Genomic DNA, 14,799 nt, shown 5'->3' on the forward strand with positions numbered 1-14,799 from the left:
GGATATAGCTCGCTAGCAGCCTCGCACCGAGGACCTATCCACGTCATCATTTACCCAGAATGCTTTGTGTGCAAATAAAATGGCTCCGTCCGTGTTAAAATATATTTTTAAAGTTTTAGTTTAAAAATGATAAAAACTAGACATCCTACAGTATTTTTACAGTCTTTATTTTACAGTTAAAATATATGTTTATTAAATAAAGTCTAATGTTACAACTAATCGGGGAGCCCTTTTAAACCTGTGCTGCTCATTCAGATGTGTGATACAATGTAAGAAAATTTAACTCCTGCCCAGTGTGTGTCCTTTTCAAAGCAAAACGAAGCATGAAGCAACGCGTGACCGCTTCTGTTATTTGTTTTCAGAGACAAGAAATGACGGCCAGCACAGAAACGCTGGACGCAATCACAGACGCGATGCCCCAGGCCTTACCGTACCACTCCAACACCAACACCCTGCGCTCCTCCGACTCCCCCAAGAGAGACGCCACCGAGTTGTACCTCAAGTCAAAAGCCCTCCTGGAGAGCAGACGTACGTGTTCACCATTCCTTCTAATAAGCTGTTTTTGTGTTGCGCTCCCTGAAAACCTCGCTCTTACATTAAAACACAACAACGATAAAAGTGTTTCTACCCACAGAGCCTTACACCAAAGACATAGATGTTTTTCTGAAGAGAGACATTGAAACAGGCTTTGGGTTTCGTGTTTTGGGCGGAGAAGGTCCCCAGCAGCCAGTAAGTGTTTATTAATAAAATAAGAGTTATTTTATCACTGCAATTATTTCTGTACTCCACTCCTGTGTTGTTAATCCTGTATCAGAATGTATTTCCCCAGGTTTACATCGGGGCCATCGTGCCCAGCGGAGCTGCAGAGAAGGACGGTCGTCTCAGAGCGGGAGATGAGCTTATCGGCATTGACGGAGTCATGGTCAAAGGTCGCTCTCACAAGCAGGTCTTGGACCTGATGACCAATGCTGCCCGCAACGGTCAAGTTATGCTGACTGTTCGTCGGAAGGTCATCTACAGAGGTGAGAAACGGGGCAAACCACACCTGGCACCAGATTACAGTGTGTGTTTTTGGGGGTTTTTTTAGATAAAACTTTAAAGTTCCTGTGACGCACATTCTTCAAATACAAAAAGTCAAAGAAAACAACTTTATACTTAAAAAAAAGTTGGAATAATACATACGATTTAACCCATTTTGTCCCATAACTGGCAGATTTTCTTTTCAACTTGGCTCAGGTAAAGTGAAACAGGAAGTGACATCAAAGGGGAACTCTTTAACAAAGAAAACTCTCTGACTCTTCTTCATCTCTCTAATAGTGACTCAAAATAATCTTAATAAACATCAGATTCTTCTCTACAGTCTGGGTTTTTAGCTGTTGCAGCAGCGTTCTGTTCACATGCAGACTTTCCCCTTTGACATCACTTCCTGTTAATTCACAGGCAAATATCTCAACAACTGTTCATCTCAGCGACATGAAATTTCTTTTGCAATATTTTATCAATGTCCTCTTTCTAAAAATGCATTCATATGTACTGCGTTACAAAAAAAAGTGACGTCACGGGCACTTTAAGTGTTCTTTCTGGAGAAAATGATCCAGTGTTTTTGTGCTCAAAACTTAAACCTAAGCTGTGTAAAATCCTGAGAATGTATTCTGCTAATGGTCTTTCATGCAGTTTAACAGGAATGGGGTAATTTAATCTAAGTTATGGCATATTTGTGTAGTTCGCTCTCTGCCATTATTACCACTTTGTTCCAGCAGTTCACAGTTCCTTACTTAGATGTTTGTCTGCATAAAATCCACTCAGTTTGTTCAAATACAAATATTATTACAAAAGTTGCAAATACATTGCCTTCTGTCACATCAGATGCAACTGATGAAGATTCTAAAGAAATGGCTCCTGTGCTGGTGAACGGTTCTCCCAAACTACCTCACCTGCCGATGCCCAGTGCACTGGACCACGAGTCTTTTGACATCACGCTCCACCGCAGGGAGAATGAGGGCTTCGGCTTTGTTATCCTCACATCCAAGAGCAAACCACCGTACGGCGGTGAGAGTCAAATCTTTATCCGTTTCTAAAATGCTCTTATTGGTAATTCAAGCTGAATCCTAATGCCTCATTAGTCTTCTTATCCGCCGTTCCAGTTATCCCTCACAAAATTGGCCGGATCATTGAAGGCAGTCCCACTGACCGCTGCGGCCTGCTCCACGTTGGAGATCGTATCTCAGCAGTCAACGGCCGCTCCATCATTGAGCTCTCTCACAATGACATTGTTCAGCTTATCAAGGAAGCCGGCACTGTCGTCACCCTGACTGTGGTTCCTGAGGACGGTGAGTTTAAACACACCAGCGCCTTTGTTTCTGCAGTTACTGGATCCTGTAATCAGTTCAGGCTGAATCAGTTTCTAAACCTAACAGTCTTTAATTTTTAATTTGTTGCTGCAAAAAGATTTAAGTTTTTTTTTCAGTAATTCTTTTGTTTAGGTGTTGATCTGTGTGAATTCTTACACTATTTTTAGAATACAAGGGCCCTCCATCTGGAGCAAGTTCAGCTAAACAGAGTCCAGCTCTTCAACACAGAGCTCTGGGGCAAAGGTCAGCTCTTCAAGATGAACGGTGAGCATCTGAAAGAAAAAAATTCACTTCTGGTTCATATTGGTTGATATAAACTCAATATTTACTGAACATGCACCGTATGTCACAAGGTTTTATCGCAAGATGCTTTTTATTCATTATATTTATACATATTAGGGGTGCAACGATACAGAAAATTCATGATTCGGTTCGGTTCGATACTTTAGTCTCATAGTTTGATATTTTTTCGATACAAAAAAGAGAAATGTCCATGCCCCTTTTAACTTGTAATTCATTTAAATTAACTATGAACATTTGTTTAACCTCAAAAGTACAGTTTTTAAATTAAATGTTGCTGAAAACAGCAAGTTTCCCAGTGGATCTGTGCTCAACAACACGGCTAGGTGGAGTAGTCGAACACAGATCCACTGATCCTTCAACACAGAGCATCTTCAGAAGACAAGTTGATATAATAAATTTAAAAAAAAATCTGTACTGTTCTATACAAGTGTGTATTGATCGGTTCAATACAGATACATGTATTGTTGCACCCCTAATATATATATATATATATATATATATATAGCTTGCCCCGTTCTGTTTTGTTGTTTTTTTCCATATGAGCAGTTCCACCTCATGTCAAGCATATATATCCATTAATATGAGTAGTACACACAGCAAAATAGCTGCTATTATTTGGAATTAAAATAATTAACTTATAATGCACTTATCTTTCRCATGATAAGTTTACCACAAATATTGCTAAATAACTCCATCTGTTTGTTGTTGCAGTTATAACCTGGACCTGGAGGAGAAAAGGGAAGCAGCAAACTGGTCCGACCAAAAGACTCTTCCTCTTGGTGAGCCGGGAACGTTGTGTGTAACAGGACCCAACCAGGTAGGAATAATCCTCTCATCTCTCTGTTTGCTCTTGTCTCCCATTTAAATTTTACTAATGGCAATGTAAAACATTAAACAGCAATTTATACGACTGCATGCAAACAAAAAGAGCAGATTAATGTTTTGCATAAAGCTCACTGTGTTCTCATGAATATTGCTGTAATAAAAGCTTGTTGCCTTCGTTGCAATTTCTTAAAACTTTCAGGTCACTCATGCAAAAACGTTTAAGAACATTTCAAACCCAAAGAGAATTTAATGAGGCTCCGAAGAGCTTCGGGCAATTTTAGCGTCTATGAAGAAAATAGAGGGAAAGCAACAAACAACAGTGTGCTGATTTTACATTAAAAATGTATTTCAATTGGAAATGATTCACTGTAAACATAATAAAGCTCTACAGACAAAAAGTAATTGCTTTTGTAAAYTTGTACAGGTTTTCTTTGTTGTCATGAACTCATAAATAGGATTGTTTTGGCAGCATATGTTAATCTTTTAATCTCTTCTTTTAATCATTTCTGTGAAGCGCATTTTCCTTTTACGTGGCAAAACAACTGAACCCACTTTGACGTAAAAAGTAAAACAGCATTCTTRGGACTTAGCACTGGCACAATAAAAAATGAAATTCAACTAAACTGTTTATATGAAGCACCTTCTGAGCATACTGTATATAGGCATACATCAAGGTGCTTTGTTGCAAAATGCAAAAAGACAAATTAAATATAAACTATGGAAAATAAAGAGAAGAAAAGTTTGTTCATGCAACCATTCAATTTTATTAAAGTAGGCAATAAAAGCCGGAGAATGAAAGCAATAATAAAAAAATGAAAASAAATGAGAGTGAAGGTCACGTTCAAACAAGGGAAGAGCTGCTGCTGCAGGTAAACACAAAGCTGTCAACAGGAACCGAGTTTTAAAACTATTCCTTTAATAAAGTCACTTAAATGACTCAATCTTTTAATTTTTTTTGGATAACCCAAAATATGTTCATACAGTGTTTGGAAAGTTAAAAAAAAGAAATAGGCACAATTAAATATCACTGCAACATTAGGCATAAAAGCAAAATTTAAAGGGGCAAAATTATGTGTTTCTCAGGCATACATTTAAATACTATACCATAATAAAGTATCTATGTCACCTTTAAAATGGTAAATGGTAAATGGTACTGAACTTATAGAGCGCTTTTCAAGGCCCTCCGGACCCCCAAAGCGCTTTACACTAACAGACATTCACCCATTCACACTCACATTCACACACTGATGATGGCAAACTACACTGTAGCCACAGCTGCTCTGGGGCACACTGACAGAGGTGGGGCTGCCATGCATCGGCGCCACCAGACCCTCTGACCACCATCAGTAGGCGCAAGATGGGTGAAGTGTCTTGCCCAAAGACACAACGACTGAGACGGCTGGACGGGAGATCGAACCAGTGACCTTCTGGTTCCAGGACGACTCCCTTAACCACTCCGCCACAGCCACCCGATAGATGTTATTAAAATGCTGTTTTATGTTTAAATAGAAAATAAACTTTTCTTCTCCCCACTTCCTCTTCTAAATGCCTTGAAATTTGGCCTCTGTCTCTTTAAGAACCATCTTCCGCTTCTGTCTCGCCCATTTCAGTGTGTGTGTGTGGGGGGAGGGGGGGTGGCTACCATGATGCAGTTCACTTTGCATCTGAAAATGCATTTCCTCAAAAGGTATTTTGAACCTGAAAAGAGCTTCACTGAGTGAGAAGTAGTGGAGCTCAGCGGACAGTTTAAGTTTCACTTTCACCCGAGAGCCTGCAGGAGTCGTGGGTGGGGTGTGTGGGGAGGGGGGGCGCTCCGCCATGAGGAAGTTCAGCTTAAAGGCACGTCCCAGAGGCGTTCCTGGTACCAAAAGGTGATTTTGGTCCCCACCTGTCGTTTTGCTCCACAGCATGGCTTCCTAAAAACACTGCAGGATTTCTCAAACATGCAATGAATGAGTCAAAGCAAGGCTTTGGGCATGTTTTTTATGAGAGTATAACATTATAACATGATATAAAACTCAAAAAAGTTGATTTTACATGATAATGCCCCTTTAAAGAATGACAAGGCTCATCTTCAACCCAACCAACTGGTCAAACCAACCCAACAACTGAGTTCTCAAAATAACCCAGCAGTTCATAGTGTGTATGTACCATACATGTGTGCTTTAACCTATTTCAGTGTGTGTTAAATATGCTTTTCTTTGTGTAGGGCTGCCTTACGGTGGAGTTGGAGAGAGGTCCCATGGGTTTTGGTTTTAGTTTGCGGGGCGGCACCGAGTACAACATGGGTCTGTATATTCTGAGACTCGCTGAAAATGGAGCTGCTCAGCTGGATGGAAGAATCCACGTGAGTGCCTTTACTTACTACTATGGTTGAGAAAAATAATGTCCTTGTAAATTTCACTATATTTATCCACATGCAAGTATTTTGCTGTGACTCCTCATCACGCTCAGTCAGCCTCTAGAGGGCGTACTTGTATCAGGTAGAGAAAACTACACACMGATTTTTGTCTTCTTGAAAATTATAAAGGTTTTATTATAACTATAGCAGTATGATCATGTGGTCCAAAAATATATTTCATACATTTTTGATGAGGAAAATAATTTACAGAAAGTTGACGCAAAATCTGCTTTCTCTGTAGTTCATCACAGTTTAATTTCCCCTGTAGGAATTTTATCATCTTATCAATGTTAGGATGAGAAGGAAGACTCTGCAGTGAACAAAATAGAAGCTTCTTGTGTGAATCAGTCCTGCCGACTTTGATCTCTGGGTATAACTTTGCCTATCCGAGATGATGATGGGGAATGTCAGCACTGATTAGAGCTTAACCGTCTGACATGTTTACAGGCTCGATCCTGGCTTATTGTGTGAAACAGAGGGCCCTGGCATGCTATGAAGCTGTATCTATGAGCATAATAAAATCTAGATTATTCTGATAATGAGTTTTTGTATGTTTCTGCACACACTCACTCCAGACTGTGTTCATTTGTGTGCTTCTGTGTTCCTCATTACTGACAGRTTGGAGATGAGATAGTGGAGATAAATGGCGAGCCAGCTCGTGGAATTTCCCACACACGAGCGATTGAAGTGATCCAAGCTGGAGGAAACAAAGTGGTTCTGCTGCTGAGACCCGGAGCAGGTCTGGCCCAAGATGGGAGTGAGTAATACATGCAGAAATGTTTCAGTTGGACCAGCTTTGTATATTGGAAATATATCTCGCTTTTGAAGCTTGTGGACCAAATTGTGCAGTTTAGAAAAGTAGCCTTACTCAGTGGGTTTTGTGTAATTACTAATACTTCTTAAACTTTCCTGCTTAATATTTAACGCTTTGGGTTGTTCTGCTTTTTATTAAACAACTTGGCTCTTTTTTGTTTGTTCATCTTTGGTTGCACAGCAGTTTAGTTGCAACTATTGTTTCTAATAGCGTTGGTCAGGGATGACATCAGGAGAACTTCCGGGAATCCCCAAAATCCCAGAAGTCAGACAAAGTTGGCAGCGGCCCGCGTACATCATGTCTGAATCCAAAGCCTTTTTTTTTCATAAAAATGTAAACAAAGATGACGTACCAGGCGCCAAAATTGAGTGTGATTGTATAAAGCAGAGGTGCCCAAATTGGCCCGCCAAGCCATTTGATTTGGCCCACCAGCAGTTGTCCTGGTTATTAGATTGTAATCTCCTGTCCCATGTAGAAACACTATATTTCCACTTTTCAGCCATTGGTCAAACTATAGAGCTGAGAGTCTTAACTCATGGTACTCTATCTTTGAATAATGTTAAGATTAAACATAAAATACAAGTATCAACAAGAGACATTTAGATTAGATTTAAGCACATCTAGATTTGCACACCTTATAAGCAGAGTTGTAAAGTAACTAAGTACAAATACTTCTTTATTATACTTAAGTAGAATTTTTGTGTATCTGTATTTTACTTGAGTAATTATTTTTCAGCCTACTTTTTACTTCTACTTCTTACATTTTTACACAATTATCTGTACTTTCTACTCCTTACATTTAAAAAATGGGCAAGAAGTAGAAAGTCGTTACTTTTATTTCATTTTTGCTTGTTTTCATTCCAGCTTGTTATTGTAAAAAATAAATACTATCCATATAAGCTGTGCCTCCTAGATAGGGAATTTAATGTTTGGGCACCCCTGGTAAAGAGGGATGCGGCAACACAACTAACTAAAGCGTTGGCTACAATGTAGAACTGGCAATGTAGCAACCGTGTTGCATTGATAAAAAGGTAAGTGTTTTGTTCCTGCATTGTTATCCAGCGTTCGCTGTTAGCAAGCTAGGTAGTGTGCCCAGGAAAACTTTGTGAATTAGTATTAATATTTAAATAACTGCATGACCAGGAACAGAAGTAAGCATAAAACAGACACATTTACGAGGGCAGTTTGAAAAGAAAGAGAAAAACRTTCAGTGCTCCGGTTACTTTAACACGAAAGAATAACTAAAACAGGAAAAAAATGGATGGACAAAACTGTTCAGGGACTACAGATGCTGGTATGGGGTCAGGGTGCGCCTTTGTTGGTCCATTTTATCCAACAAAGTGTTTAGAACAGGTGCAGGTACTCCTTACATTTTTCCGGTCGAAGGCAACTTGGCCACAGAGTYGAATCCAACAATCACGTTTCTCTCCCTGAGTAATTGGCTTATAAAACAGCAACAAAAAATAAATAAATAAAAAAAGGAAAAGCCTTTCATATAAGGCTTGTCAGTATGTCGGGTGTCACTGCTGCAAACCACGACTTCAGCACTGGACTCAATTGTAGCTGCAATTGGTCTTGACTGACATCCAGGGACTTACTGACGTCACATATTGCGTAGGGAGCTATTTTTAGCAACTCTGACCAACACTATTAGAAGTAACTTTTCAGGAAGTGTGTATTAAACCTAAAAAACGAAAGCACTAATGATAAAAATGGGTGTTAGACATTTTGAGGAGTCACAGATTGAATACATATCATTGAACCATGCACTGTTTTGCTGCGTTGTGTTGAAAACTTGTGCTTTAGCATCCCTAGACTTCCTGTCAAACAAATTGACTCACACAAAAGGGATGCAATAAATCTTCAGGAGGAAACAGAGCACTCAGATACATGCTTAAAGGGGCAATATCGTGTAAAATCAACTTTTTTTTAGTTTTATATCGTGTTATAATGTTATACTCTCATAAAAAAACATGCCCAAAGCCTTGCTTTGACTCATTCATGCATGTTTGAGAAATCCTGCAGCGACTTTAGGCAGCCATGCTGAGGAGCAAAACGACAGGTGGGGACCAGAAACTCCTCTGGGTTTGTGTCCTTTTGTAGCCWGGTTTAAACCAGACCCTGTCCTTCACTTTGCTTCGTACAAGGGTCTGGACTTGATGCATAGAGAAGTGATTCTTGCTGGAGACGTGGCCTCTGCTGAAGTTTAAAAKGAYTGGATCAGTTGGCTGCGACGTATGTCGCTGTGATGGAGGCTAAGCTAAGAAGCTAACCAGAAATCACGTGTGCTGTAAACAACTCTACTGAGAGGAGAGAAGTACCGAGCCGAACGAGACGACTGTAAATGAGAGCTGCTGCTTTGTCAGACAAATTTAACTTAATTTGGAAGCCTTATCAACACAGCCTGGCTTCATTCAGTTCCTCCACTGCCGTATGCTAAACTAACTAGCAGACACTGCGCAGAAAATTGACGTCGTTCAAAGCTCCTCCTTCTGTTCTCTGATTGGCCCAGGTAAAATAAACTACAAGCAGACACTGCGCAGAAAATTGACGTTCTGTTCTCTGATTGGCCCAGGTAAAATAAACTACAAGCAGACACTGCGCAGAAAATTGACGTTCTGTTCTCTGATTGGCCTGGCTAAAAATCTGCCAGCGAAATCCATCTCAATGGGAGAAGTCCCAGAYGGAGCAGTGAAGGGAAATTAGAATTGAGCGGAGCTGCGTAGGAAGGCAAGGGCCAGGCTAGTCCTTTTGGGACAAGCTCCTCCTCTGGGATGTGTCTTTAAGCCGAACTTCCTCATGGCAGAGCGCTCCCCCGCTCCGCGACTCCGGCAGGCTACGTGCTGAAATGGGCGTGACCGAAGTGGTTGGATTTTCTTAAAGAGACAGAGACCTATTTCAAGRCGTTTAGAAGCTGTCAAGATGAGAAGTAAATTGTTTTGGGGATTTTTACAAATTTATAACTCTTTCATAAGCTGAAAATGTGACATATTTACTTTATTTTAGTATAAAATTGAAATATAGGCTTGGAAAGCACATAATATTGCCCCTTTAAATCATAATGTTTATGACATTCAGCTGATTGGTAATTGATACTTGTTTTATGGCCTCACTTCAGTCCATTTTTTATTAATGTGTTATATTTCTAACCATCTGCTTCCTGTGGCTCTTTTATTGCCCCTGATGCAGGTAATACAGCTTCCTCTACAGCGTGCTATTACACTGAGCACCAACACTAACATCACCACTGCTTTCGCTGGTTTCTTCTCTTTAACTTTGGTAATTTTTTCCCTCTACTCATATCCCCCTCACTGTTATTAACCACTATGATTAAAAGGATGTAATTATTTCCCTCCTTTCCCATTCTAAGGTCAGTATTTTGTGTCGTTTGTGGTGTGCTCACSTAAACATGTGCGCTTCCGTTGCAGATCAACGTCATCAAAAAATCATCGCACCGACAAGAAAATCCGAAGAGGTGTTTTTCTCCGASACGTCATCCCAACCCTCTCCACGTCCCGCCGGGGCTTCCGTTTTCCTTTCCCCTGCCTCCTCCAGCAAGCTGAAACATTCTCRCAGCTGGAGCACCAAATCCCAGCAGGTCCAAGAGCCCCGCCGCAGCAGGGGCTTGGGTTCACTGGAGGAGAGTGATGAGTGGGCGGAAAAGAAGGCAGACAGGCTTTCTCCCATCTCCTACGATCAAACGAAGTTCCACAAGAGAGCCGCGTCCACAAAGGACTCCAGAGAGCTAAGCAGCCCAAAGAAAACAGGGGAGACATTTCCTAAACCCAAAGAGCAACTTCCCAGTCCCAAAATGATGGAGCATGAGGCACAGGGAGCAGCAGCGAGCAGGAGCAGGATGTCTCCAACAAGTAACTCAAACACACAAACCGTAAGACTGGACAAGGCTCACACTGGAGCACGAGTGGTTTCAACGATGCAGCGTGCAGGGCAACAACAAGGCCATCACAGGAGATTAAAGGATTCTTCCAGCAAAGACACCCACGGTACTGAACATRAAACCAGTGAAAGAGAAAACCGGGACATGCGAAGATACACAATAGGAAGTGGAGAAAGGCCCAACGTAGAGAAGGAAAGCTTTAAACGAAGGGTAGCGGGAGAGTCTCGTCCTCACGGGCTGTTGCCCGTAAAAGAGAGCGAAGGACGARGAAGCAGGGACTCAGAACACAGAGAGGTTAACGGAAACATCAAACCGGCAGAAAGCAAGAGAACGAGTAAAGGGAYAACTAACAAAAGGGATTCCTTATCATTTTTTAAAGACATTTGGAGTAGAAAAGATTCACCGACGGAGAGGAAAGAACAAAAGAGTAAATCATCCAACTCCAAAGAAGACTTTGTTGCCTCCACAAACAGTATYCCAGGGTCCTTCCAGAGCCCAAAAGGATCTCTTAGTCCTGGCCCTTGGAGAGTACCAAACTCTGCCAAAATCCTGACTGAAGACGAAATTTTCCGTAACCCTTTGTGACAGAACATTTAACCTCCTCGAGACGAACTGTGCCATGAAATATTTCACAACAGTGGATTCTTTTTCAGAGTTCTTCCATGAGACGGAGAAGTGCGACGTGTTGTCCCTTTCATACCTTTGGAACGTGGCCAGAATTTTTTCAACTGGGAGTTCTGTGAGATCACACGTGGCATGTAGCACTCCCCCTCTGCCTTTTTCCGCTGCTTCGGCCTTTTTCTTACAGGACTTCGGCACGTGCCCGGGGCCTTGTCAGACAAGACATTTTTAAAAATGTGAAAAAAATGTGCCAATCCTGGGAGTCTCCTGCGGAACATCAGCTACCAACAAGCGCTTCACTCATCACAATGCAACGACCCATATGCAAAGCAAAGAAAAAGGGCCCTGCCTCTGGTCTGTAGTACACACTCAGTGTGACGGTCATAGATTTTTCTTTTTTTATTTTAGCCTCAGCCTCATTCTTGAGTATTTAGACCCTCTTTTTCTTAAAGGTTTGCCCAGCTGCATGCACTTAATCCTTTCTGTTTTACTGCACGTGTTTCTGCACATCACCAAGGATAAACCACTCTCTTGTTTATTATTCTCATTCCAGACAGCAGGCAGATTTCAAATACAATTGAGCAAGTGTTTACTTTCACAGCTACTCTAGACTGTTCTATGGGCATATTCATGACTCTCCTTCATACAAACAGTTTCATTAAAAAGACCAGAAACTTGTGGTTTGATATTTTGTTTACCATGTGTATAATAAGAAACCAGTGTGTAATTTATTGAGGTGATAGATGAAAAATACTGTATATGTAGCTGTACCGAACCATTCCTCATTTTGATATAGACTTTTAAAAAGAAATGCCCCGTGTTTTTAAAGCTTTCATCCTAATCCCAATGTATTTCAGTGCTAGGAATTACCATGGATCTTTCACAGTAGTTCATGAAACGTATAAGTGTTACATTCAAACTGCTGTGCCAAATGTCTGCGATTGCTCAAAATGTCTCATCGTGAAATATGATATATAGAAATATATATGTACATATATATATATATATTTGAATGTGTCATAATTTCCAGAGGATAACTACTGAATTTTATTGCACTGCATCAGCCCTTGTAGCATAATAGAACAAGTCGTATTTAATTTGTGAAGTTTACWTAACTCATTGTTATTTACAACGTACTGGTAATATAAAGAATTTACGAAAAGATATTTAAGATTTGCTAAAGGGTTCACGGCTAAAATGCAAAATGAATAGAGAAAAAAAATCTTTAGGTTACACTGTGTGTATCTGTCCATCCTGCTGTGTGACTGTGCGCTAAAKGCTAGCATGAAGGATGATAGAGGCCAGAGTTGTGTGGAGTTTTGCAGAAATATTGTCAGTGCTGTTACTGATGTAGGGCTGGTGTTTCAGAGATAATCCRGTCATCTCTGAAGTGATGTTCTGTCCACTAGTTTTCAACCCATCGTAATGTCTGCTGTAAAGCAAGGAGGACATTATTATGACCCCCGCATGTGAAGCAGGGGTCACTGTTTATTTTTTGTTTATTTTTTTTCCAAGATTTTTTGGTCAACCATAGCACATAAAAGGCTGCACCGATCAACTTGAAATTAGGTAGGAATGTTGATATGACTGACCTACACTGAGCCAGCCAACAATTTTACGATAGACCCCATATTTGAGGAGGGGGCTCCATCTAAAAATTGGGTGTCTGGACATCAAATATGTTTATAACTCAAAAACTCTTCAACATAGGAGATTCAGATTTTTTATTTTTTCCAGCTCTGATGAAGKGCTATCCATCAGGCCCACCAATGACACCCCCACCCTATCTGAAAAGGGGGTGTCTGGACTAACAAAATTACTCAGAACTCAAAAAGTATTCAACATAGGAGCTTCAGATCTTTTTTTTTTTAGCTCTGATAAAGGGCTGTCCATCTGGCTCACCTCACCAATGACCCCCCCCACCCCTGACCCCCACACCACCTGAAAAGGAGGTGTCTGGACTAACAAAATTACTTAGAACTCAAAAAGTATTCAACGTAGGAGCTTCAGATTTTTTTATTTTATTTTATTTTTTAAGCTCTGATTGAGGGCTGTTCATCTGGCTCACCAATAAGCCCCCCCCCCCCACACACACACACACACCCCACCTTGAAAGGGGGTGTCTGGACTAACAAAACTGCTTATAACTCAAACACTGTTCAACATAGGAGCTTCAGATTGTTTTTTTTTTTATTTTTTTAGCTCTGATGAAGTGCTATCCATCGGGCCCACCAATGAGTCCCCCAGGACCCCCACCCCACCTGAAAAGGGGGTGGCTGGACTAACAAAATAGCGTATACAGTACTTCAAACACTATTCAACATAGGCGCTTCAGATGTTTTTTTTTTTTTTTTTTTTTTGGGGGTGGGGGGTGTGGTTGCTCTGATGAAGGGCTATCCATCAAGCCTACCAATGCAATGCGGTGATTAGTTATTATTTTTATTATTATTATTCATGTTCATAAATCAACCCTTTCTCAAAAACAGCATTCAGGTGYGGGAGTTGAGTAAACATTTGGCTGATCGAAGGCACTGATTATGAGGATGAAAACATTTATCAGCCTCAGCACCTTCAGCGTGATGCCCACCGTCTGAGCTCGACAGACATTCACACAGTGCACAAATATTCAGCTGTGAAAACAGCAACAAGCTAAATTAACAGTTTCCTGTAAATGTGTACAGTAAACATTAGGTGATGTAGCATACTTTTACMACAAAATGTCACTTTTTAAAAAGATTTAACCTGAAAAATGATAATATACTGGCAATATTTCTCCATGCTTTWTGATTAATGTCACGGCAGATAAGGTCCTAACTCTAACTAATCAACAGAATATCACTTCAAAGATAACAGACTATCCTTTCCAAAACAAACACTTTACATATTACAGGGTAGTACAGCAGATAGCAATATGATCGTTTGTTCCAAAAGTACTATAAGTGTTAAATTGGAAAATAAAAGGTAGGGATGAAAACAAACATGCTAATACAGTTAAAGGAATACTCAGATGAGCTCAGGGAACACAGTATCTGTAGCAAATATGTGATAAAGTTATTATTAATGACAGCCAAATGTTTGGTGAAAGTTTGTGATTGTAAAAAGCTGTTTTTACTTTACAAGTCTGTRTGGTAATAAACCAATCAGAGCTCAGTTTTTTTTTCTTTTTTTTGTGCAATAGCTTGGTGGGTATGATAAAGTAAATCTAACTTGTGCTCTGGCCTCAAATAGGATGTTTGTTTGTTCATTTACCTGTATCTCCCCTCCTCTGTTTTACCTAAGCTTCTGCTTTGAGCATTTTATATCTCATCTTTGCATCATACTGTGGCCTTGCATAGYTTCATTAGAAAACAAATAATCCTTGTGATATCTTCAGCATCCTGTCTGAACATTAGATGTAAATGTTTGTACATTGTACAGCACCTTTATAAATACTCGACGAGTGCTCTTTTGGGGAGAAGAAAAAAAATAGAGGTATATTAAATTGCTCTATTATTTTTTTATGTAAAAAAAAAGAGAAACATATTTAAAAAGGATTATTAAAAAGGGTTGACATAGTATTCTGTTCATGCACTTAAAATAAAAATTT

At 40.1% G+C, this 14,799-nt stretch overlaps 1 protein-coding gene across 1 annotated transcript in view; it reads left to right on the plus strand.

Annotated features, from left to right (window-relative positions):
- magi3b (membrane associated guanylate kinase, WW and PDZ domain containing 3b) overlaps positions 1–13,317 on the plus strand; it is a 222,044-nt gene extending 208,727 nt beyond the window's left edge. The window contains exons 10-19 of the mRNA XM_014009500.1: positions 363–528; positions 635–729; positions 815–1,022; positions 1,867–2,049; positions 2,145–2,330; positions 2,519–2,615; positions 3,366–3,471; positions 5,689–5,826; positions 6,499–6,637; positions 10,123–13,317. Of these exons, the coding sequence (XP_013864954.1) occupies positions 363–528; positions 635–729; positions 815–1,022; positions 1,867–2,049; positions 2,145–2,330; positions 2,519–2,615; positions 3,366–3,471; positions 5,689–5,826; positions 6,499–6,637; positions 10,123–11,177 (2,373 nt within the window). The 3' untranslated portion in view covers positions 11,178–13,317. The remainder of the gene's footprint in view (positions 1–362; positions 529–634; positions 730–814; positions 1,023–1,866; positions 2,050–2,144; positions 2,331–2,518; positions 2,616–3,365; positions 3,472–5,688; positions 5,827–6,498; positions 6,638–10,122) is intronic.
- Positions 13,318–14,799: the final 1,482 nt, after the last annotated feature.

Source organism: Austrofundulus limnaeus, unplaced genomic scaffold (genome assembly GCF_001266775.1).
Source record: "Austrofundulus limnaeus strain Quisiro unplaced genomic scaffold, Austrofundulus_limnaeus-1.0 Scaffold59, whole genome shotgun sequence".
Lineage (NCBI taxonomy): Eukaryota > Metazoa > Chordata > Actinopteri > Cyprinodontiformes > Rivulidae > Austrofundulus > Austrofundulus limnaeus.